General features: G+C 43.2%; 1 protein-coding gene across 12 annotated transcripts in view; it reads left to right on the top strand.

The window, feature by feature from the left end:
- The window catches only part of LOC122542474 (protein mono-ADP-ribosyltransferase PARP6), a 159,891-nt gene that overhangs the window by 131,863 nt on the left and 3,167 nt on the right, over positions 1 to 24,861 (top strand). For 3 of the 12 annotated variants that reach the window (XM_043680215.2, XM_043680211.2, XM_043680218.2), the window contains 6 exons: positions 2,948 to 2,996; positions 9,279 to 9,391; positions 13,371 to 13,443; positions 16,260 to 16,329; positions 19,297 to 19,379; positions 22,289 to 22,352. In XM_043680215.2, coding sequence (XP_043536150.1) covers positions 2,948 to 2,996; positions 9,279 to 9,391; positions 13,371 to 13,443; positions 16,260 to 16,329; positions 19,297 to 19,379; positions 22,289 to 22,352 — 452 coding nt within the window. Of the gene's footprint in view, positions 1 to 2,947; positions 2,997 to 9,278; positions 9,392 to 13,370; positions 13,444 to 16,228; positions 16,330 to 19,296; positions 19,479 to 22,288; positions 22,353 to 24,861 lie in introns of those variants that run through there. The other 9 variants (XM_043680217.2, XM_043680214.2, XM_043680216.2 and 6 more) reach the window with 7 other exon arrangements.

Here is a 24,861-nt window from a genome sequence, read left to right as displayed (position 1 = left end):
CACACTAAGCCATTGCCTCCCCTTTATGGTAATGATATTTGTACTGAGATTTATCTGATTGGATCATCTCACATGATCTTTAAACAATGATAATCACAAAATAGTAATACAGTAGCGATAATGATAACTTTCGATAATCAGTGATTGCAGTAAAGAGTAGCCAGACACCACAACATCATTTCCCATCCATTTACAACAACAACTTCTATTTACATAGCATCTTTAAATGACTGAGATGTCCAAAGGTGCTTCACTGGAGCATTATTGAACACGCATTATACCAAACAACCTCTGGAGGTATAAAGTCAGATGAGCAAGAGATTGGTCAAAGAGATACCTTTCAGGAAGAGTTATGGATTTGGAAAGCAAAGCGAGGGCTAGGGAGGTAATCCCAGTGTTTAGGGGCCAGGGACTCAATCACAGTCACCAGTCGTGGAACAGTCGTGAAGGGGAATGCACAAGAAGCCAGCATTGCAGGATTGCAGAGGTCTCAAAGAGTTGACAGGAATGTCAAATAGCTGCACAGAGGCCAGTATCCATCACCAAATCACCATTTATTTACTTCTGCATAGTACACTGGCTGTGACCAGCTAACTCAGAGTCAGTCCCCCGAACTGAGGAGATTCTAAATCTCCTGGTTATGTTGGTCAGCCAGGGCTTTCCTGATTGGGGTGGTTAACATGGGCCAATCAAGGACCTCGTAGTCAACAAGATCCCATTGGTTCCAATCACTGCAGAATGATGATGCCATAGAGGGATTCAAACGCAAGGTTGAGAACTTTAAAATAAGGTGCTGCTTAAGAGGGTGCCAGTAACACAGGTTAGTGAGCAGAATGTGGAGGAGGGAGAGGGTATGGGGGGGGGGTGTCACAGGCCAACTAAGCTGCTTAAAGAGGAAATTTGGGTACTGTGGCCATCCAAGCTGCTGGCCAGTGTTTCCCTATGATTGCCAATCTCCTTTGGAACACCAGATAGGACAATTAGTCTTCATACTCCATTCTGGGAGCATGACTGTCTGCTGCAGTGCATGACATCTAATGGCAGTCATACAGCCATAGAGTCACACAGCATGGACACAGACCCTTCGGCCCACCTAGTCCATACCGACCATGTTCCCAAACTAAACTAGTCCTGCTTGCGTGTATTTGAACCATTTACCTCCGAATGTTTCCTATTCAAGCACTTATCTGAATGTCTTTTAAATGTTGTAATAGTAATAGCATCCATCACTTACTCTGGCAGTTCATTCAACATGCCATCCACCCAGTGGGTAAAAATGTTGCCCCTCACGTCTTTTTTCAATCTTTCTCCTCTCACCTTAAAAATATGTCCCCTAGTTTTGAACTCCTTCACATTATGGAAAAAGACCTCTGATGTTCAACTTATCTGTGCCCCTCCTGGTTTTATAAACTTCTGTAAGGTGACCTCTCAATCTCCTACGCTCCAGTGAAAAAAGTCCCAGCCAATCCTGTCCATTTTTGTAACTCAAACCCTCAATTCCTGGCAACTTGCTGGTAATTCTTTTCTGAACCCTGTCCAGTTTAATAATGTCCTTCCTATAACAACGCAACCAAAGCTGCACACGTACTCCAAAAGAGGCCTGTACAAACTCAACATGATGCAAAGGTCTGAGCAATGGAGGCAAGTGTGTGCTAAATACCTTCTTAACCACACTGTCTACCTGACATGCAAATTTAGACTAGATTCCCTACAGTGCGGAAACAGGCACTTCGGCCCAACAAGTCCACAGCGACCCTCCGAAGAGTAACCCATCCAGACCCACTCACCTACTCCCTACTAATGCACCTATCGCTATGGGAAAGTTAGCATGGCCAATTCACCTGACCTACACATCTTTGGACTGTGGGAGGAAACCAGAGCACCTGGAGGAAGCTCATGCAGACAGTTGTCTGAGGCTGGAATCGAACAGTGCTAACCACTGAGCCAGTGTGCTGCCCAAATTTCAAAGAATTAATTATCTGTACCCCTTAGGTCTCTGTGTTCTACAAAGCCACCCAATGTCCTACCATTAATTGTATAAGTCCTGCCCTTGTTTGTTTTAATAAAACGCAATACCTCACACTTATCCAAATTAAACTCCTTCTGCCTCTCCTCAGCCCATAGACCCAATTGATCAAGATCTCTTTGTCCTGAGAGATACCTTCTTCACTGTCACAATACCATCAACTTTGGTTTCATCTGGAAAACTTGCTTACCATGCTTCCCTTGTTCTCCCTTAAATCATTTAAATAAATGACAAACAAAAGTGAACCCAGTACCAATACCTATGGAACACTGCTGGTCATAGGCCACCAGTCCAAAAAACAACCCTCCACCTTCGGACACCGATTGTGCTGCTTCTGGTCGGTGGTAAAGGATTTGAATTTGGTCTTGAGCAGCCCAATTTATCCTTAGAGCTCCCCCTCCTCAGCTTCTGTAATTTTGACAGTCTATGTACAAGGTTCCTGCAGACTGGTCAGGGGCATAGCTGACCAAGCCTCGAACACCACATTATCTCATAACTCAGTTGCTTTTGACCCCTTCCCGTTGTCATTTTGACTGCTTTATGTGTCTTTCAGTGGAATTGCAACATTAGACAAAGATACTTTAAGTTGAGAAATGAATTGGCCAATAGCATCTACACCTCCATTGTGGGGTTCATGCACCTTAGAACATCCTGAGATCAAGATGACTCCATATAAATGACATTTTGTTTTCCCCAGAAAGGACTGAGACCCATTGCAGGGGACAGATTATCAGTAAGGATGTGTAACCCTACTTTTCCCAATGACAACATGGTTTTCAACAGACCATTTCTGACAATGAATCATGAATCCCATTCCTTTCAGGTATTGGGATGGATGAGGGAGGAATTTGTGGGGGGGCATGGTTGGGTGGAGAACTAAATGGAAATTTAATAATGCAATGTTCTGTGTTTGTTTTCTAGGATTATCTCCAGCAACAGGTCTCACATCGTGAAACTACCACTCAGCAGAGTAAGTGGTTTCATTCTGTTATGTGGGCGGAATTTACCATTCTATTCCTCACGCAGCATCATTTAAAGGGCACGCCGTATTCTGGGCTAAAACAAAATGCTGCAAACATTGCCAATTTGGAATATTGTAAAACCAGTGGAAGTACTGAGCACATCAGGCAACTTTGGTGAAGAGGGAGACAGTTAATAGAGTCATAGAGATGTACAGCACAGAAACTGACCCTTCAGTCCAACTCACCCATGCCGTCCAGATAATCTAAACTGATCTAGTCCCACTTGTCAGCATTTGGCCCATATCTCTCTAAACCCTTCCTATTCATATACCATCCAGGTGCCTTTTAAATGTAATTATACCAGCCTCTACCACTTCCTCTGGCAGCTCATTCCATACACGCACCACCCTCTGTATGAAAAAGTTCCTTTTAAATCTTTCCCCTCTCACATTCAACCTACGCCCTCTAGTTTGGACTCCCTGTACCCTGCGCAAAGCAACCTTGTCAATTTACTGTATCCATGCCCCTCATGATGTTATAAACCTCCACAAGGTCACCCCTCAGCCCCTGATGCTCCAGTGAAGAAAATCCCCAGACTGTTCAGCCTGTGGTTTGTGGCTGTTTGCATTTCATTAGATTGGTATTGGTATTTGTGGGGCCAATTGTATAATCGTTGGACAAAGTACACGCGTTAAAGGATTCAGCCTTATTTTAGCAGCCTGCTCTTGAGTTGTTAAGTGGGTGGAAAGGGTCATGAGGATTCGGAGCAGGGGCGGAGGGCATTTTCCTGCCGCAAAGTGACTGGCGAAAGTTTCTGTGATGTGTGGTCCCATGGCCAGTCAACTGTGAACCACAAAGAGTTCCTGTTCCATTGTGCATTTGTCAATCTCATTGTAGGTCTCTCTGCCATAATGCACGATTCGTTAATGCGAATTCACTGTAACGCGATTGATGAATTGGGGCACCTTTTCTAAAGCGCGAACTTTTAAAACATGTACAGAGGAACCTCAATTGTCTGAAGCACATGGGTGGGAGTGTTTTGTTTGGTTAAGATAACATAATTAACATAAGATAACGCCAGATAACATAATTAGCCAAGTGTCGGGATTTGCGATCTTGTCCAGATAATCTGAAAGTTAGTTAATCGAATGCCAGACAATCGAGGTTCCTCTGTATTATTCATTGGTTATAACGCAATTCCGGCCCCACTAGTTTAAATGGTGCTGCTATTGCACGATTGTCTTATAACACGGGATTGCACGAGAATAGAACTTCCGCGTCAAAGCAGAACTGACTGTAAGTATTTTTGTTTGTTCACAGGATGTGGGAGTCACTGGCTAGGGCAGTGTTTATTGCCCATCCCTAATTGCTCAGAGTGCAGTTCAAATCAACGCTATCTCTGTGGATTGTTTTTAATTCAGCAAATACTGAGGCACTGAAATGATTTGTGTACCAACGCCTAATGTCCCCTGTTGACATCCCAAGATAGGCCACCAAGAATATGTGCTTTGGCCCAGTAGCAGCACCACTGGAAATATGCAGGGCCATGTAAACCAGGCCATCTAAGGACAACAAATTTCATTCCCTAAAGGGCATTAGTGATGGGTTTTTATGACAATCAATGTGGTTGCATAGTTGCCATTTGGCTATTGTTTTATTTTATTCCAGATTTCTATTGCAGTCAATTTTCACTAACTGCTAAGGTGTGATCCAAATCCATGTTCCCAGGACATTCGCTTGGCTTCTGGACTGCTTGTCAATCAGTGACTTGAGCATCAGGCAAAGACTGGAGTGGTCTCAGTTGTGGTATCCTTTTACAGTCATACAGCCATAAGGTCATAGAGATGTACAGCACGAAAACAGACCCTTTGGTCCAACTTGTCCATGCCGACCAGATATCCTAAATTAATCTAGTCCCATTTGCCAGCACTTGGCCCATATTGGTCCAAACTCTTCCTATTCATACACATATCCAGATGCCTTTTAAATGTTGTAATTGTACCAGCCTTCACCACTTCCTCTGGCAGCTCATTCCATACACACATTCTATACACGTACCACCCACTGTATGAAGAAGTTGCCCCTTGGGTCCCTTTTAAATCTTTCCCCTCTCACCCTACGCCCTCTAATTCTGGACTCCCCCACCCCAGGGAAAAGACCTTGTCTATTTATCCTATTCATGCTCCTCATGATTTTGTAAACCTCTATAAGGTCATCCCTCAGCCTCTGACACTCCAGGGAAAACAGCTCCAGCCTATGCAGCCTCTCCCTATAACCAAATCCTCCAACCCTGGCAACATCCTTGTAAATCTTTTCTGAACCCTTTCAAGTTTCACAACATCCTTCCAATAGGAGGGAAACCAGAACTGCACACAATATTCCAAAAGTGGTCTAACCAATGTCCTGTAGCCGCAACATGACCTCCCAACTCCTGTACTCAATGCTCTGACCAATAAAGGCAAGCATACCAAATGCCTTCTTCACTATCCTATCTACCTGCGACTCTACGTTCAAGGAACTATGAAACTGCACTCCAAGGTCTCTTTGTTCAGCAACACTCCCCAGGACCTTATCATTAAGTATAATCCTCCAGATATACCAGTCCCGATTTCCCTTTGTGCTTTAGGTTTATGTTGGAGAGCACCATTTGCTGTTCACTCGTGTGACTCCTACATATTTCCAGTGTTGCAGACGTTGATAAATTCAGGTTTTCCTAGTGGCCTATTTGGGGACCTCAATAGGGGACATTATAAGTTGGTACACAAGTAGCTTTTGTGCCTCAGTGCTTGGTGAATGAAAGTAAACTGTATCTTGGGGCTTACAATGATCTGCTGTATCAAACAACTTTCTGACAATCAAGGGTTTAAGATATAAGGCAGAGGCTGGATAGGCTGGGACATTTTTCACTGGAGTGTAGGAGGTTGAGGGGTGACCTTATAGAGGTTGTTAAAACCATGAGGGGGATAGATAAAGTGAATGGCATGTGTCTTTTCCCTCGGATGGGGTATTGCAAGATTGTGTGAGTACTTTTAAGACGACAGGAGGAAGATTTTAAAAAGACATGAGAGGCATTTTTTTTTTAAACAGAGACTGGTTCACACGTGGAATGAACTTTCCAGAGCAACTGGTGGGTTTGGTACAGTTACAACATTTAAAAAACGTTTAGGTAAGTACATGAGTGAGAAACATTTGGAACTAGAGGGTGTAGGTTTAGGGTGAGAGGGGAAAGATATAAAAGAGACCTACGGAACAATGTTTTCAGCAGAGGGTGATACGTGTATGGAATGAGCTGCCAGAGGAAGTGTTGGAGGCTGGTACAATTGCAATATTTAAGAGGCATTTGGATGGGTACATGAATAGGAAAGGTTTGGAGGGATATGGGCTGGGTGCTGGCAGGTGGGACTAGATTGGGTTGGGATATCTGGTCAGCATGGACTGGTTGGACCGAAGGGTCTGTTTCCATGCTGTACATCTCTATGACTCCATGACTAAGTGCAGGCAGGTGGGACTAGTTTAGTTTGGGATTATGTTTGGCATAGACTGGTTGGACCGAAGGGTCTGTTTCCGTGCTGGATGACTCTATGACTCTATATCTCTATAACTCTATCCATCAGCTTCTTGAAATAAAATCTAGGTTCTTGGGAAACGCTATGGAATTCTTGCAGCTGGGCATTGTGTGCATCTCTTGGCACCGCCAATGGGAAAAAAAAACGTTGGAGGTTGTAGCAGATGTCAGGGAATTGATTTTTAATTTTCTTTTTCACGAGGTGTAGATATTGCTGGTAAGGCCTGCATTTGGTGTACATCCCCTTGAACTGAGTGGCTTGCTCAATGATTTCTGAGGGCAGTTGAGAGTCAATCACATTTGTAGTGCATCTGAAGTAATGTGTAGGCCAGACCAAGTAAGGGTGGTAGAGTTCCTCCCCTATGCATCAAAAGCGGAATGTTTCGTGATCACTACTCATGAGGCTAGCTTGTGATTCTAGATTTTATGATTTGTAATTGAATTTGAATCCACCTGCTTCCATGTTGATTTGAGCCCATGTTCCCAGACCATGAAATCTGAAACAAGCATAGAGAACACTGGAGAAACTCAGCAGGTCTGGCAGCATCTAAAGAGAAAGAAAGAATTAATATTACCAGTCCACTATGACTGTTCCATTCCAAAGAAATCCCATTGGATGGAAAGGATTAGCTCTGTTTCAGTCTCTATAGAGGCTGCCACCGAAGTTGAGTTTCTCCAGTGTTGTCTGTTTTCAATCCCCAGACATTAGCCTTAGATTGCTAGACCACTGACATTACCACTACAACATCATCTGCCTGAATGTGATAGCCATATCTCCCTTTTACTCACTCCCAATCCAAAGGCGAGATGCAGAGGTTACATTTAAGCCCCGCCTCATCTCCTTCTGCATCCAGGTAGCTGAATGGCAACACTGCGATTGTGTTATGAACCAGGAGTGAAGCAAATAATTGTTTCAAAATAAGTCAACTCCTTAACTGTCATTGAGATTAAATCTTGTCCTTTCTTTTGGCTTCTCTGTTAACCTGAGCGAGTACTAAGATGAAAAACAGCACAGCCTTTAGGTTAGCATGCCATTACAATTTTGCACACAGCTCAGCCCTTCATTTGATTGAAACTAAAGCTAAACTGTGTCATCAGGGTGGGATCTGGAATTTGGACATTATTCTCACCTGAAGAGTCATGGGCAACGTCAAATAAATTAGGCAGGTATTGCTGTCGAGGTTAAATGTCGTCAAACGTTTCAAACAAAAAAATGATATTGTTTTACGGGATGGCGTGTGTTAACTATTGATTCAGTCCCTGTTTTGCCTGTTGTTGAGAATCAGTCAGAAAAAAAGTTAACAGTCGCCAAGTGGTAGTTTATGCCAGAAGAATTCCCCAAAGCTTGCACTCCGTGAATCAGAAGCTGTTGCTATTTCCTTGGCTAGCTCAGATGGACAGCACTGTGCCATCTTTATGCCAACCCCCATCCCCCCCCCTCCCAAACTACTGGACCCCAGTGAAGTCACTTAGAAAGATTTCAAGAGTGAGGTTTGTGTTTGTGAACTCCCATTGTGAAGCTGCTTGGCCATACCCTTCCCCGCTTTCCCTTGCACCCCAGTGCCACAAAAATGCTGAAGCGTGTGGTGCTGGAAAAGCACAGTAGGTCAGGCAGCATCTGAGGAGCAGGAGAATCAACGCTTCACCAGGAATGAAGGGCCTATACCCGAAACGTCGATTCTCCTGCTCCTTGGATGCTGCCTGACCTGCTGTGCTTTTTCAGTAACACACTCTCGACTCTGATCTCCAGCATCTGCAGTCCTCACTTTCTCCAAAAATGCTGAAGCCTCAAAGGTGTAATTAAATCTCATGATATTTTGGCCATGTCATCATGCTTTGTAGTTACAGGGAGGAATGTGCTGGTGGGGCTTAGGTGCAGAGTTGAGACCGCCATATTGTGGCCAATTATTTCAGCCAAGTCGGCATCTGATGTTAAATTCTGGGATGTTAAATCCATAAAATAATGAGTAGAAGAAAACATATATGCTGATAACATGGATGGTTTGTTGGTGAATGAATGATGTTCACATTTTAAAAACTTACACTTGCCTGTTCGATCATATTGTTTATCATAAACCCTCAGGCCAGATAGCACTTGCACAGAGCAGGAACCTGCCAACTATATACTCTGCGGATGAAAAAATTCTTTTGTTCTCACTGTCTGCCGTAAGCATACGCAGACACTTTTATAGGTTGGCAGCCAATGGGTTTAGTCACATTATAAATCGCCATCAAATCCTGAGGTGGGACTTGAACTGGGAGCATTTGGTCCAGATGCAACCCACTAGTGCAAAGCAATACAGGATAGAAGGTCCCATATTGACTCCAGGGAATGAGTGAGTCAGCAAAGCAGTCACTGGGTTAGGCTGGAGGAAGAAAAATCAGGACGAGTTCCTGCTCTCAACTAGTACCCAGTTGGCTCCAGTGGAAGATGCTTGAATGTAAATGGCAGCTCCTCACAGGACATTTTCTCTTCTCTCTGACCTTTCCATTCCGGGTAGTCTCCAAGATGACAGAGAGAGACACACCAGCACAGAGAGAGAGTCCCTTCAGGGGAGGCAGCAGGGGTTTGGAACAGTTGGACTCTTACTCCCGTCAGAGAGCCCTTTGTGCAGTGACACATCAATCGGTGGCATGGAGTGACGGAGCCAGGCGGTTAGGAGCTCAGCTCAGGTTGTCTCCGATGTTGTGACTTTGTGAACCTGCCATATCTTTCTTTTCACAGCAGTTGAAATTCATGCACACCTCGCACCAGTTCCTCCTGTTGAGCAGCCCCCCAGCCAAGGAAGCACGTTTTCGTACTGCCAAAAAGCTCTACGGCAGCACCTTCGCTTTCCAGTGAGTACCAGTACCTTCGCAGACAAGAACACAAAATATAAATAAAAGCTTTGAGTAAACATTTGGCCTTTTCCAAATCTTTACCAGATGTCTTGCCGATGCTATGGTATCACATTCCCCTGCGCATTACCCTTTGGTATGATGCAAAGGTTGGGTGACAGAAACAGACATTCCTGATGAAGGACTTATGCCCGAAACATCAACTCTCCTGCTCTCGGATGCTGCCTGACCCTTTGTGCTTTTCCAGCGCCACACTCCAGCATCTGCAGTCCTACTTTTTCCTACTCCCTGACAGGAACAGCGCCAGTCTTAAAAATTTCAAAAGCGAATCAGGTGGAAACACAAAAAGCAGAGAAAAAAAACCCAGCGCTGAGAAGATGGTTGTCAGTCGAGTTGGACAGCCATTTCACAGAACAAGTGCAGACATAATGATCCAAATGGTCGATGTTGTATAGTAATGTAAGGATACTTAAGGTGGAGGGTGAGCAGCCGTGGTACACATTGGTACCAATGACATAGCTAGGAAAGGGGATGAGGACCTGAAAAGTGATCATACGGAGTTAGGTTGGAAGCTAAAAGGCAGGACGAGCAGAGTAGTAATCTTAGGACTACTGGCGCCATGGGCTAGTGAGGCTAGGAACAGAGAGAGAGAGTACCTGAACATGTGGCTGCAGACGAGTTGCACCTGAACTGGAGGGGCACCAATATCCTGGGTGGGATGTTTGCTAGAGCTCTTTGGGAGGGTTTAAACTAGTTTGACAGGGTGGTGGGAGCTAGGGATCAGAGGATGGGGTAGCTGGTGAACAGGCAGATACAGCGTGCAGACAGTCTGTGAGGAAGGATAGATTGTTGATAGGGCAAAGTTGCAGTTAGTGTGAAGCGTCAGGAATAAGTTTGATGAACTTAGAGCATGGATCAGTACTTGGAGCTATGATGTTGTGACCATTACGGAGACTTGGATATCATAGGGGCAGGAATGATTGTTGGATGTTCTGGGGTTTAGATGTTCAAAATGAATAGGGAGGGAGGTAAAAGAGGTGGGTTGAGTGGCATTGCTAATCAGGGACAGTATCACAGCTGCAGAAAGGGAGGTCATCGAGGAGGGTTTGTCTACAGAGTCAGTATGGGTGGAAGTGAGAAAACAGGAAAGGAGCAGTCACTTTATTGGGAGTTTTCTGTAGACCCCCCACTAGCAACAGAGACATGGAGGAATTGATTAGGAGGCAGATTTTGGAAAGGTGCAGAAGTAACAGGGTTGTTGTCATGGGTGATTTTAACTTCCCTAATATTGATTGGAATCTCCTTTGTGCAAATTGTTTGGATGGAGCAGATTTTATCAGGTGCGTCCGGGAAGAATGCTTGACTCAATATGCAAATAGGCCAACTAGAGGGAAGCCATATTGGATTTGGTGCTCGGCAACGAACCAGGTCAGGTGTCAGATCTCTCAGTGGGAGAGCATTTCGGTGATTGTGATCACAAATCCCTGACGTTTACTATAGTCATGGACAAGGATAGGAACAGATGGTATGGGAAAGTATTTAATTGGGGGTGGGGGAATTCCAATGCTATTAGGCAGGAACTGTGGAGCATAAATTGGGAACAGATATTCTAAGGGAAATGCTTGACCGAAATGTGAAGGTTGTTTAGAGAGCATTTGCTGTGAGTGCTGGATAGGTGTGTCCCACTGAGGCAAGGAAGGGATGGTAGGATGAAGGAACCTTGGGTGACAAAGGATGTGGAACACCTTGTCAAGAGGAAGAAAGAAGCACACTTAAGGTTGAGGAAGCAAGGATCAGACAGGGCTCTAGAGGGGTACAAGGTAGCCAGGAAGAAAGTGAAAAATGGACTGAGGAGAGCTAGAAGGAGGCATGAAAAAGCCTTGGCAAGTAGGATTGAGGAAAACCCTAAGATGTTCTACACTTATGTGAGGATCAAGAGGATGGCCAGAGTGAGGGTTGGACTGATCAGGGATAGTGGAGGGAACTTGTGCCTGGAGTAGGAGGAGGTAGGGGAGGTCTTAAATGAATACTTTTGCTTCAGCGTTCACTGGTAAGATGGAACTTCTCATTTGTGAGGACAGTGTGAAACAGGCTGGTATGCTTGAACTGGTTGATGTTAAGAAGGAGAATGTGCCAGAAATTTTGAAAACACGAGGATAGATAAGCCCCATGGGCCAGACGGGATACTCTGGGAAGTGAGAGAAGAGATTGCTGTGCTTCTGGCGATGATCTTTGTGTCCTCATTATCCACTGGAGTAGTGCCAGATGATTGGAGGGTGATAAATGTTATTGCCTTGTTCAAGAAAGGGAATAGGGTTAATCCTGGGAATTACACACCAGTTTGTCTCACGATGATGGTGGACAAATTATTGGTGAGGATTCTGAGAGACAAGATTTATGATTATTTAGAAAAGCATAATTTGATCAGAGGTAGTGAGCATGGCTTTGTGAATGGCAGGTCATGCCTCACAAGCCTTATTGAGTTCTTTAAGGATGTGACAAAACACATTGATAAAGGTAGAGCAGTGGATGTATAGTACATGGATTTTAGCAAGGTGTTTGATAAGGTTCTCCATGATAGGCTCATTCGGAAAATAAGGAAGCATGCGACACAGGGAAATTTGGCTGTCAGGATACAGAATTGATTGGTCAATAGAAGACAGAAGCTGGAACTCGATGGAAATATTAAGCCTGCGCTCGGTGACCGCAGGGATCTGTTCTGGGACCTCTGCTCTTTGTGATTCTTATAAATGACTTGGATGAGCAAGTGAAAGGGTGGATTAGTAAGTTTGCTGATGACATGAAGGTTTGTGGTGTTATGGATAGTGTGGGGGGTTGTTGAAGGTTGCAATGGGACTTTGTAGGATGCAGAGCTGGGCTTAGAAGTGGCTGTTGGAGTTCAACCTGGAAAAGTGTGAAGTGATTCATTTTGGAAGGTCAAATTTGAATGGAGATTATAGGCAGGATTCTTGGCAGTGTGGAGGAACAGAGGGATTTTGAGGTCCACGTCCGTAGATCCCTCAAAGTTGCCAACCAAGTCGATAGGATTGTTAAGAAGGCATATGGTGTGTTGGCTTTCATGAGCTGGACAATTGAATTTAAGAGCCATGAGGTTATGCTGCAGCTCTGGTGTGACCTCACATGAAATATTGTGTTCAGTTCTGGTCAGCTCACAATAGGAAGCTTTAGAGAGGGTGCAGAGGAGTTTTGCCAGGATGTTGCCTGGACTGGAGGGCATGTCTTATGAAGAAAGGTTGAGGGAGCTTGGGCTTTTCTCATTGGAGTGAAGAAGGGTGAGAAGTGATAGAGATGTACAAGATAATGAGAGACATGGATAGAATGGATAGCCAGGGACTTTTTCCCAGGGCAGAAATGGCTATCATGAGGGGGCATAATTTTAAGGTGATTGGAGGAAGGTTTAGGGGAGATGTCAGAGGTAGATGTATTGAAGGGAAGGAATAGAATGATAAACTGATAAAGTTGGATGAATAAAGGAGGCTGTTAAGGTGGGTTAAACCATCCCAAAGGGCCAAATGCTCTCAGTCAATGCTCTGCATTAATTTGTTTTTGGTAGTTTGCAGGATGAACAGAAGATGCATCAAATTTTCTCCTCTTCATGAAATATTTCAGATCCATGTGAATAGGGTAATAAGGCCATGACAAGCCAATCTATGGCAGATCTGCCAATACTGCTCTCTTCCATTAGCATGCAAACCCCAGGTTGTGTGCATAAATGCTAGAGAGGACCTGTAACCTGCTGACTCAAAGGCAAGACTGTCATCAGTTTACTCTTCAAAAGCCGTTTGCTATGACACTCGTCAGGATTACTGTTCTAGAGAAAGCTGTGCGTTTGCTTCCTTCAAGATGTACAGACAAACATAATTAATCCTATCAATCAGTAATAGTGTTGAAGATTGAATGGCTTTACTGTGTAATGAATTTGTGCTTAACATTGTTTCTCTCTTTCATCCTGTAACAGTGGATCGCACATTGAGAACTGGCATTCTATTCTGAGAAATGGCCTCGTCAATGCTTCTTATACAAAATTACAAGTAAGTATTCCCTTGTGAATGGTATAAAAGAAGATTAATTATATTCTTACTATCGCAAGAACTTTCTCTCAGTTAGAACACTGCAGCTTATTAGCCTGCATTCAAAAGATGGAGAGATTGCAGATGAGATTCATGTGAGTAAAACTAGGCTTCCATTATAAAAGAGAAGATGGGGAAAGAGAGGGTAAGAACAGATCTGACCAAGATGTTTAAAATTATTAAGGATGTTGACGAGTTAGTTTATTTCCACTCATTAACTGAACTGACAATGTATTTTAAAATAGCCAAAAGCATGAAAGGGTGAGGTTAGTCAGTCAAAGGAATTTTATTTTTAACAAAGAGAGCATTTAGGGAGTGGGGTGTACACCCAGAAACAGTCGAGGTAGGATCCATTGTAAGTTTTAAAAAAAATTGATAGATATTTGAAAAATAAACTTAAGAAATGAAATGATGTGGTGAAAGAGAGTGCCTATGTTAGTTTTCAGCGAATTGATACAAAGGCTTTGGGCTGAATTCTACACTATAAACCTCTAAGATGACCATGTTAAAATGACAGTGAGGAGCTAACCATAGAGTATAATAGGACAGCGAACTGGTCTGACATCTGATACTATTGTCATTGCAACCTTTCCCTGTTGACCCTGTCCAGCTCTGTCAGTGTGTGTTTTGCATAGGTGTAGCACTGTTATTGGATATTGGTTATTGCAGAGAGAGAATTGGATTATCTGCACTTTTGGCACCTTCAAGTAGCTTCTAATTGATCTGCCCCTGCCAACAAATGATTATTTTTAATGTCAAATCTGTCGCTGCTTTGGAATTATACTCTTTATGGTATTAAACGCAAACTGTGGCCATGTTTCCTCTAAAAACTACCCTTAGAACAAAATTCAATGATATGGAGGTGCCAGTGTTGGACTGGGGTGGATAAAGTTAATAATCACATGACACCAGGTTATAGTCCAACAGCTTTTGGAGTGCTACTCTTTTGTCTGGTAACTCATATCCCATTAGTTACCTGATGAAGGAGCAGCGTTCTAAAAGCCTGTACTTTCAACTAAACCTCTTGGACTATAACCTTGTGCTGTGTGAACCTAATGTGAGATGAATCTAGGCAACCAAATGTCAACTCAGGTGCCAGATTGCTTTTGAATAATGGGGTATGTGCTCCCAACGCATTCAAAATGGGCACCTTAGAACCAACTGCGCATGCATAATTTCACACATTTGCACAAATGATTCCAGTGACACTGGAGAATATTTCTACTGCAGAATTCTAACTTCTGTAACATATGTTTCACTGCAGACTGACTGTAACTGAGGAGCTGGGCTGCCCCCAGGACAGCACCACCTCACTAGGGAAGCAGGCTGCACAGCTACAGTCTCAAATTAAGGATAAGCAACAGCGGGTTTCAACTTGTTGTGCCACTGGTACCTACAATTGAAGTGTTAAGGCAGTAATTATCTAAACTGTATTGTCATGTGTTGCTGTACTTACTGTTTAAAGTCACCATAGTCCCAATAGCTTCCCTCTCATCAGAGAGAGACGGCTGGTTTTGAGTTTAACCTGAGGGTGACCGCAGGTCAGTCAAAGGGGCAAAAGTGAGAAGGTGGGTCCTTCATGATAACCACAACTGGAAATTGAACCCAAACAGATGGCATCACGATATCGCAAACCAGTCATCAAGTCAATTGAGCCAAGTGACCCCCTTATTTACTGCTAAGAGGCTGCTGGGTCCATAAATGTCACTTGTACATTTCCCCCCTATCCCTTTTTTCCTGCACCTATGCAGGACTTCAGATTAGATGTTGTGATTTTTGTATCTGTGGTGTTATGTTCTCCATCTAGCAGGGTATTGGTCACAAGCATGATGAAGGGCTTATGCCTGAAACACCCTGCTCCTCAGATGGTGCCTGACCTTTTCCAGCTCTACACTCTCGACTCCACGAGCACTACCTTTGATTGAATGCTGTTCTCCTTTGTATGTTTCTCCCCAGCCTCAGGCTAGCTACCTTTCACAGGTGCTTCCTCTCTCCTCTGAGATCCACACACTAATCAGGAGAGACATGTAATAGCCTGAACCTCGAGCTTGCTGTAATCTCGTATTGATGCCAGCTGTCAGGAAGCGCATCCGTACTAGGATGAGATGACAGCATCTCCTGCTTGATGACCCTTCTCTTATCACCAACTCCACTCAACACCCACTCTACCCACCCAGTAAAAACTGATACCAGTGATTGAATGTGTGGAGCAGGAGTCGGAAGAAGCCTTGATGGAGGTGACCAACTGACTGGTCAAAGAGTGAGGTTTTAAGGAGTATAGTGAAGCAGGAAAGGCTGTGGTGAGCCAAAAGGAAGTGGGAAGAGAACCTCACACACAGAGTGTTGCTGCGAGGCTGTGGGCTTAATGGCACACCAGTATTCAGCAAGAGGGAGGGGAGGATAAGGAGCCTTGAGACTCCAGTTTCTAACATCAGAATGATAGCTCAAAGTCCTAATATACAAACTGCTGCTGCAATTAACTATAGCTTTCTTCCAAACAATCATAGAAAGATTATCAGGACAAAGGGGAAGCCATAGAAGAGAACAATGAAGTTTCCCAATTGTCAATAATAGAGGCTAATTAACATTAACAGTTCTCCCTCCTGAGTACTTTCTTTTTGGTCAAAGCTCCATTTGCTTTAGAGTACAAGGTATACCATTCATATTCCATGCAGCTTGCTGTCCGTGCAAATGTTATGATATACTTAAGCCTTTGATTACAGTCCAAGTATTTGCTCACCTATAGTCGTAACGATCACACTGCTGTCTCTTACAAGCTGCACGGTGCAGCCTATGGCAAAGGAATCTATCTGAGCCCAATCTCCAGCATTTCTTTTGGATACTCAGGTAAGTGACTCTTCTCTGCACCTCCCTTCAGCTGGTCTAGATCAAGTTTAATCCGTCACCAGTTCTTAAATATAGTTCTTCTGCTTGTTTTACAAATGGTCAATCATTTTGATTTACCCCACTGCAAAAACTGATGTGGGTTTATTCCAAGAGGGGATAATCAATATAAATGAAAAGTTAGCTTCATTGTTCTCGATTAGGACATAAATTGTTTTAGATTAGATTCACTAAAGTGTGGAAACAGGCCCTTCAGCCGAACAAGTCCACACCGACCCTCCAAAGAGCAGCCCATTCCCCCACATTCACCCCTGACTAATGCACCTAACACTATGGGCAATTTAGCATGACCAATTTACCTGACCTGCACGAGGAAACCAGAGCACCCGGAGGAAACCCACACAGACACGGGGAGAATGTGCAAACTCCACACAGACAGTTGCCCGAGGTGAGAATTGAACCCGGGTCCTTGGTGCTGTGAGGTAGCAGTGCTAACCACTGAGCCTCAATTGTATTGAGGTTCTGAGTGGATTCCATTTCGGATTAGTACATCAGCTTGGTACAGTGGTTCAACATTGCTAAACAAGAGGTTTTTTTCCTTCTATTAATTCATGAGATTCACACTAGGCCAATATAAATTACCTGTCCTTAATTGCCCTAGAGGAAGTTAAGAGTCAACCACATTGCTTTGGGTCTGGAGTCACGTGTCAGCCTGAGCAGGTAAAGATGGCATTTCCTTCCCTAAAAATCATTGGTGAAGTAGATGGACTTTCCCAACAATGGCCTAGTGGTATTATCATTAGATTGTTAATCCAAAGACCCAGGTAACATTCTGGGGACCCGGATTCAAATCCTGCCATGGCAGATGGTGGAATTTTAATTCAACAAAAAATCTGGACTTCAGTGTCTAATGATGAATCATGAAACCATTGTTGATTATTTGAAAAACCCATCTGGTTCACTAATGCCCTTTAGGGAAGGAATTTATTATCTCACCTGGTCTGGGCTACTTGTGACTCCAGACACATGGCAATGTGGTTGACTCTGAACTGCCCTCTGGGCTATTAGGGACAATAATCGCTGGTCTAACCAGTGACACCCACATCAGTGATTGAATAAAAAAAACTGTGAACAGTTTTACTGCCCTTTCCTGTATTTAAGGAAAAGTACAATTGCATTGAAAGCAATTTAGTGAAATCTCACTGGACTGGTTCTTGGAATGAGTGGTTTGGCATTTGAGAAAGTGGTGAGCAGTTTGCCTATGCTCAAGAGGTTTCAGAAGAATGAGAGGCAATCTTGTTGAAGCATTTAAGATTCTGAGGGGGCTTGACTGAGCTTTGACCTCTCCTGGGTGAATGTTCAGGTGGTACCATGCCAACATGAGATGTCTCCCATTTAGGCTGAGTTCAATGTTTTGATTGGGAAGGGAATCAAGGGTCATAGGGGACAAGCAGGCAAGTAGGGTACAATTCTATCAGCCATGATCTTCTTGAATGGTGGAGCAGGCTCAATGGGCAGAAGAGCCTACTCCTGCTCCTAGTTCTTATAATCCGAGTGGCAGAGCACACAACCACACAAGCTAATAAAATTTATAGTTTATATTAGTGACTACATTAGCACATGATAGCTTAATATGTTTACAAGGCATTTCTCCACTTGTTTCAATGAAAACATTAAACCATTCAATATAAGTGGATTTACATATCTTAAAGAGCTGGGGAATGGATTAAAAATGTTTGTGCATTAGTTTCACAGTACTTTCTTGCCTTAAAACATTGTTCAGAAATGGACCCCCATCATAAATATAACTTAAATTCGTTGGCAATGTAAAAGCAGTGGAAGTTTCAACTGTATTTACTGCCTTTTGGTTATTGTCTCCAGTCTAAATTCCCACAAAAAAAAACCTGCTGCTGATTAAGAATGGGGACTGTGGGCTGAACATCTACCCTGTTTTCTAAGGTTGACCAAACTATAGATAAACTGTCCAACTACCACTGTCACTGAAGTCAAGACCAGTCACCTCAGCTCAGACCAGTAACTGAATCCGGACCTTGCCTACTCTGTATTCCAATTGGTGAGGCAGCCATCCAATGAGGCATCATGTTACTGAGCAACATTATCAACAAACAAACAGAAATTAGACTAGATTCGGTTGCAAACAAACTGGCAAATTTAGTGTGTGGCAGTCAATAAAAATATATTTAAATCTTTCCTTTTGTTTTTAAATTGCCCAGGGTCTTGGGAGACTGTAATTCCTCATTGGTTTCACCATTGCAACATTTTTGTCCATCTTTGGTTGATTTGCCAATCAGACAGCACCATTTTCTCCTGCAGTCTAAATTATTGTGATCATTGAAATTTTCCATTCTTGCATTTGTCCTGATGAGCGCAAAGTGAAAACCTTGTGTAGCCTGTCTTTTTCTCTTCGGAAATAGTCATAAATGTTCACTTTTCTGGCTTTGCTTATTTATTGAACACTAGAATGTTAGTGCTATTAACCCAATTAACTAATACATTTGAGGAGATTGATCAAAGGCAATTGAATAGAGTTTGGGATGTAGGGTTTAGAGTCTAAATATTCACCTTGCTACTCAAAGTCCTCCTGTATTTTCTTTTAATGTTACGTCTCATGTTAAAAACAGAAGGTCACAACAAACCAGCTACTGGTGAATTTGTGTATCCATGTGGGTTAATAGATTCAAAACCAATATGTATATAGACACTTTGAAGTGTGTTTTCTGAACAGCAGTATTCCAAACATGAGTCCTGCACAGAAGCAGACTTGGTGTGCTTCTTTCAAAGGCTGCATTAAAACAAGAAAGTGGATAGCATCTGTGCACAATCCCTACCCAATTAGAGCCTGTATCCCACTGCATTTTGCTGCCATTTCCTTTATCTGTTTGCTGAGATTGATAACCATTTTATTTTCTATTGGAAAAGAAATGTAGTAAACTGTTGCTTACTTTCTAGGAATGGGCAAAGGACAGCATCGCATGCCATCAAAGGATGAGCTGGTACTCCGTTATAACCGGATGAACACAATTCCCCAGGTATTAGTACCCAATTTCCTTGTTGGTCTCTGCAAGAATGGAGTCTGTCTGCAAAGCTCTGCAACTGTCCATTAACCAACTTGCGTCAGGCTTCTTGTCCAGGTGGGTGATTGAGTGGAAGTCACGGGAAGTCGGCTTGGGATCTAAGCAGGTCAGCGTCATCTGATTCTGTAGTCTAGAATCTGGGGCTCAGATCTGATGTTCAGCTGCATATTTGCTTTGAATCTCTAAGGCTGCTGCTCTATTGTGAGAAAGTGAGGACAGCAATGCTGGAGATCAGAGTCGAGTGTGTGGTGCTGGAAAAAAACAGCTGGTCAGGTAGCATCCGAGGAGCAGGAGATTCGACAGTTTGGGCATAAGCCCTTCATCAGGAAGTCCTTCCAGCACCACACTCTCGACTACTGATTTATTGCCTCAGGCAATAGGGTCATCTACAAGATTAAAGTTTTCTGGACTGAAATTTATCGACTATCTCACTGTTGTGACTACACCAAGCATGTTCGTAGAGTGGTCAGTGATCTGCCACTTTGTACTGCTGCTGTAGTATCCATTGTAGACAAGCAGGAGGCTGGAAGAACCCAGCAAGGCAGGCAGCATTTCCGGTATAACCCTTCTTCAGGAAAGAAGCATCCTTTAGCTTTTTCTTGCTGATGTGTTCCAATTGAAAGAGCTATAATCTGGAACAAGTTCATAGGTTAGTTTAGGGGCGGCATGGCGGCTCAGTGGTTAGCACTGCTGCCTCACAGCACCAGGGTCCCAGGTTCAATTCCAGTCTCAGGCAACTGTCTGTGTGGAGTTTGCACATTCTCCCCGTGTCTGCGTGGGTTTCCTCCGGGTGCTCTGGTTTCCTTCCACAGTCCAAAAATGTGCAGGTTAGGTGAATTGGCCATGCTAAGTTGCCCATAGTGTTAGATGCATTAGTCAGAGGGAAATGTGTCTGGGTGGGTTACTCTTCAGAGGGTCAGTGTGGACTTGTTGGGCCAAAGCGCCTGTTTCCACACTGTAGGGAATCTAATCTAACCTATTTCGCAACTACTGTTGAAAATTACAAAATAAAAAAAAGTGACAGCTGTCTGCTAAAATACAGATACAAAGAGTAGAAGTAAGAATGGATAACGATAAAAGCAAGAACAGTCAGTTGTTATTGCAGACCTATTGACTTGAAGATCCTTTTTCTGAGGTGTCTGAGGAGTTCTTGAAAACTTGATGTCTGAACTCAGCAGCTACAATGGCGTCTGTTCCTCTCACTGGAGGACTGAGCAGACCGTGCTCTGGGAGGAAGTGAAGGTGCCTGCGTAGCCTAATTCAGTACAGCGTTCTCTTACTCCCTGTGCACCACTTGGCTGGGTATGCTGTCAGATCATGTCTGTCAGAGTCCTTTTTGGGGTTCTGAAAAACTTGGTGAGTCAAGGCCTGTCTATTCAGATCAAGGCTTAAGATGGCTATCGGGTTACCATCAATAACTCATTGCTTCATAAAGCAAGGAATTTAGAATTTTAGAATTAGGTTTATTGTCATGTGTACTCAAATACAGAAGTACAGGAGTACAGTGACAAGTTCACATGATGCCATCTTCGGTACAAAGTACCTCGATCCAAATCTTAGGTACAAAATAGAGAAATAAAGTAAACAAAAAAGTTACATTACCTTCCAGTTATTCATAGTATAAGTTAAAAAAGTAAGAAAGCTAAACATTACAGTCTCGCTTTGAAGGGTCTGCAATAGATCAGTGCAGGGACCTTCCACATGTGGTCTGACTGGGCTCGCAGGTCAGTTATGCTAGACCTTCCTGTGCTGGCCTTCCTGTCTATACTTTGTCCCCCGAGTGTATGCATTTAAAGTGTTGTGAGGAGGGTAACAGACTGGCCAAAGTTACACAGCTTCCTTCATCTCCTGGTTTCCACTGTTTGTGGCATCTTACAGACCTTGGATTGATCTCCATGGTTTGTTTCGCCTCTTCCAGGCCCGGCTTTTGGGTAGGAATAGGAAAGCGTCCAGTCACAACCTCTCCAGCTGTCCGAGTGTAGGATCGTCTTATTGGAGCAGCTTGTCATTTTCCTCTCCCTCATTGTCAATTAACTAGAAACATAACAACATACGCAGTGGAGAGATTGGAGGATGAAGCAATGGTCCTGCAGTATTAAGATAGCAGTGACACACTGTCTTTTAAAGGGTGAGACATTGATGTAGTAATCTTGTTAGAATTCAGATGAACATTCTGGGGACATAGGTATAAATCTTGGCAGCTGCTGGAAGTTTTGTTAAATTAATAAATCTCATGGGCGGCACAGTGGCACAGTGGTTAGCACTGCTGCCTCACAGCACCAGAGACCCGGGTTCAATTCCCACCTCAGGCAACTATCTGTGTGGAGTTTGCACGTTCTCCCTGTGTCTGCGTGGGTTTCCTCCAGGTACTCTGCTTTCCTCCCACAGTCCAAAAATGTGCAGGTTAGGTGAATTGGCCATGCTAAATTGCCTGTAGTGTTAGGTGAAGGGGTAAATGTAGTGGAATGGGTCTGGGTGGGTTGCTCTTCAGAGGGTCAGTGTGGACTTGTTGGGCCGAAGGGCCTGTTTCCACACTGTAAGTAATCTAATCTAGTTATAATAATGGTGACCATGAAACTAATAACCCACTTGGTTCATTAATGTCCATTAGGAAAGGAAATCTACTGTCCTTACCTGGTCTGGCTGACAAGTGGCTTCAGACCCACAGCAATGTGGTTGATTCTTAACTGTCCTCCACTTAGTACAAGGGCAGAAGAAGGGTAACAAATAAAATGAGAATCCATTCATTACTCCCACATCCAACAACAATAATAGTGAAATGAAAAGATTGAAAATCTCCCAGTGCACACAGTTTCAATTATTTCTTCTGTTTTCACTTGACTAATATTTTCATGTTCCTCCTACAGACGAGACCGATTCAGTCCAGATTTCTACAGAGTCGAAACCTAAACTGTATAGCACTTTGTGAAGGTATGAATCATCTTTACTTCCTAACATGCAACCTCCAAGGTTTCATTAACAGAGGCACAGAGTACAAAAGCTAGTTGCATTTCTATAAAACACAAGCTCAGTCTGAACTGGAGTATTGTGTCCAGTTAGGGCCATCGCAGTTTGTATTTGAGTGCAGAAAGAATTCACAGCAATGGTTCCAGGGATTAGGAACTTCAGTTATGTGGAGAGATTGGAGATGTTGGGGCTGTTTCTCTTCAGAGAAGAGGAGGTTGAAGGAGATTTGATAAAGGTGTTCAAAATCAAGAGGGGTGCTGGTAGAGTAGCTAGTTTTCCCACTAATGGAAGCATCAAAAACAAGAGGGTGTGGACATGAGGCAAAAGAAATAATGACAACGTAAGGAAAATCTTTTTCATGTAGGGAACGTTTGGGGTCTAGACACACTGCTTAACACTGTGGTGGATGCCGATTGAATTGAGACCGTAAGAGGAACTTGGGTTATGAGCTGAAAAGGAAGAATGTTCAATACTTTGAGGAGAAGGCAGAGGAGTGGCACTCAGTAAATTTCTTCTTTGGAGATACAGTGTAGATGTGATGGGCTCAATGGTCTCCTCCGATGATTCCTTCACATAGTGTCGGCAGTATGTTGCCACGTCAAGAGATTATCACCAGAGCTCTCTTTTTTCCTATTTGTGAAATAATTGCTGGGGCCAGTTAGATTAGATGGTCAGCCTGTGGTTCCAAATAATGTCAACAGCAGATTTCAATTCCTGCTTTGGCTGAAGTAGACTTGGAGCTAGCTTCTTCAGCCACTCCCTGAAAAGAGAAGACAATGTAGGACCATCACTGACAAGAGCTGTCAATGAATACTGACAATGAGCCGGCCACGTGTCCCCATGGTGATGAGTGAAGTCATTCTTGAGGAGGGTGAACAAGGCTCCTCTTTTTAAGCTTGTGTACTGACATTTGCCAAATCACTCAAATTTGTTATCTCTGTTTGATATGTTTACCCACAATTTCACAGCCGAAATAATGTTTTAGGAATCAAGAGCAGTTACCATTGTAAAACTTCCTTACTTACTCCACAAGTTCAACTTCAACCACAGCAGAGAGCAATTGCATGATCGGCTGCCTGCTTGGTACAGTCCATTTTCAAATATTTACATGTTTTATGATTGATGCATGGGATATGTGTGCCTCTAGCTAGGCCAGCATTTATTGTCCTGAGGACAATTAAGAGTCAAACACATGCTGTGGGTGTGGAGTCACATGTAGGCCAGACCAGGTAAGGATGACAGTTTCTTTCCCTAAAGGATATTAATGAACCAGAAGGGCTTTTACCTAATTTATTTTTATTTTTATTTTCTTAAATTCTAATTTCAGATGAATCATGGAATGGTCATGCTGCAGAAAGGGATCATTTAGCCCATCTTGTCTGTATTGGCTCTCCAAATGAATATCATGACTTAGCCTCCTTCTCCTGTCTTTTCCACATATCCTTGCACATTATTTCCACCTAAATGGTCATTTAATGCCATTTTGAATGTCTCAATTGAATCTGCCTCTGCCAGGCAGTGCATATCATACCCTAACTATTCACTATGTGAAAAGATATTTATTTCTTATCTAGCATTTGTTACTTTAAATCTGTGACCTCTTACTTACTTATGAATGGGAATAGTTTCTCCCTACCTACGCCATCCAGCCCTTCATGATTTTGAAGATTAATATCAAATCTCCTCTTCGTCTTCTGTGGAATTGTCTGCCACCGAATGTAGTTGAGGCCAAAATATTAAATGTTTGTAAGAAGGAGTCAGATGTATTTCTTAGTGCTAAAGGAAAAGAAGGGTGAAAGTGGGAACAGGGGACTGAGGTTGGATGATCATATTGGATGGCAGAGCAAGCTCAATGGGCGAAATGGCGTACTTCTGCTCACATATTCTATCTTTCAACTACACATCCAGTGACATTTGTCGCCACTTTGCCTCAAGTTAGTTGTTAGAATCAGCTACTAGTAAATTACCTTATCATTTTTGACTAGATTGAATGTAGTCCAAAGTTTAAAAAAAAATGCACAAGTCAAATATGTTTTATTGAAATGGTTGGCTTGGTATTGTTATTTTTATCATTTTGCAATTTGTTAAGTTGAGCATGAGTGCCCCTTTCGGAATGTTCTAGATTTCTGATGAGGATGTGAATAAGAGTTTACTAGCAAATAGTTATAGTTCACATAAAGCTATAGAAGGACCAAAGAAGAGGACAACCTGCACATAAATCTCATGGAGCTTCACATCAGAATGGGAACTGGGAGGAGAACGGGTCTCCTTTAATTTGATATGGGAGAATTGACTGAAGGACATAAGGTAGAAGAGGCAGATTTTTTTTGAAGAAGCTTTTCAAGAGGATACAAGAAGGCTGAGCATCTTTGCTAAAGGAAGTTGTGAGTGCAGAGCGACAAAAGGTTCACAAGTAGGAGGAGGCTATGGGGCTCTAGCGATGAATGAAAGAGACCAACTGGGATGTCGAGCT

Source organism: Chiloscyllium plagiosum, unplaced genomic scaffold, assembly GCF_037043375.1.
Source record: "Chiloscyllium plagiosum isolate Xiang-an unplaced genomic scaffold, Cpla_swu_hap1 HiC_scaffold_42, whole genome shotgun sequence".
NCBI classification, from domain to species: Eukaryota; Metazoa; Chordata; class Chondrichthyes; order Orectolobiformes; family Hemiscylliidae; genus Chiloscyllium; species Chiloscyllium plagiosum.
Note: the sequence above shows the minus strand (reverse complement) of the source record. Positions and strands in the feature narration are given on the sequence as shown.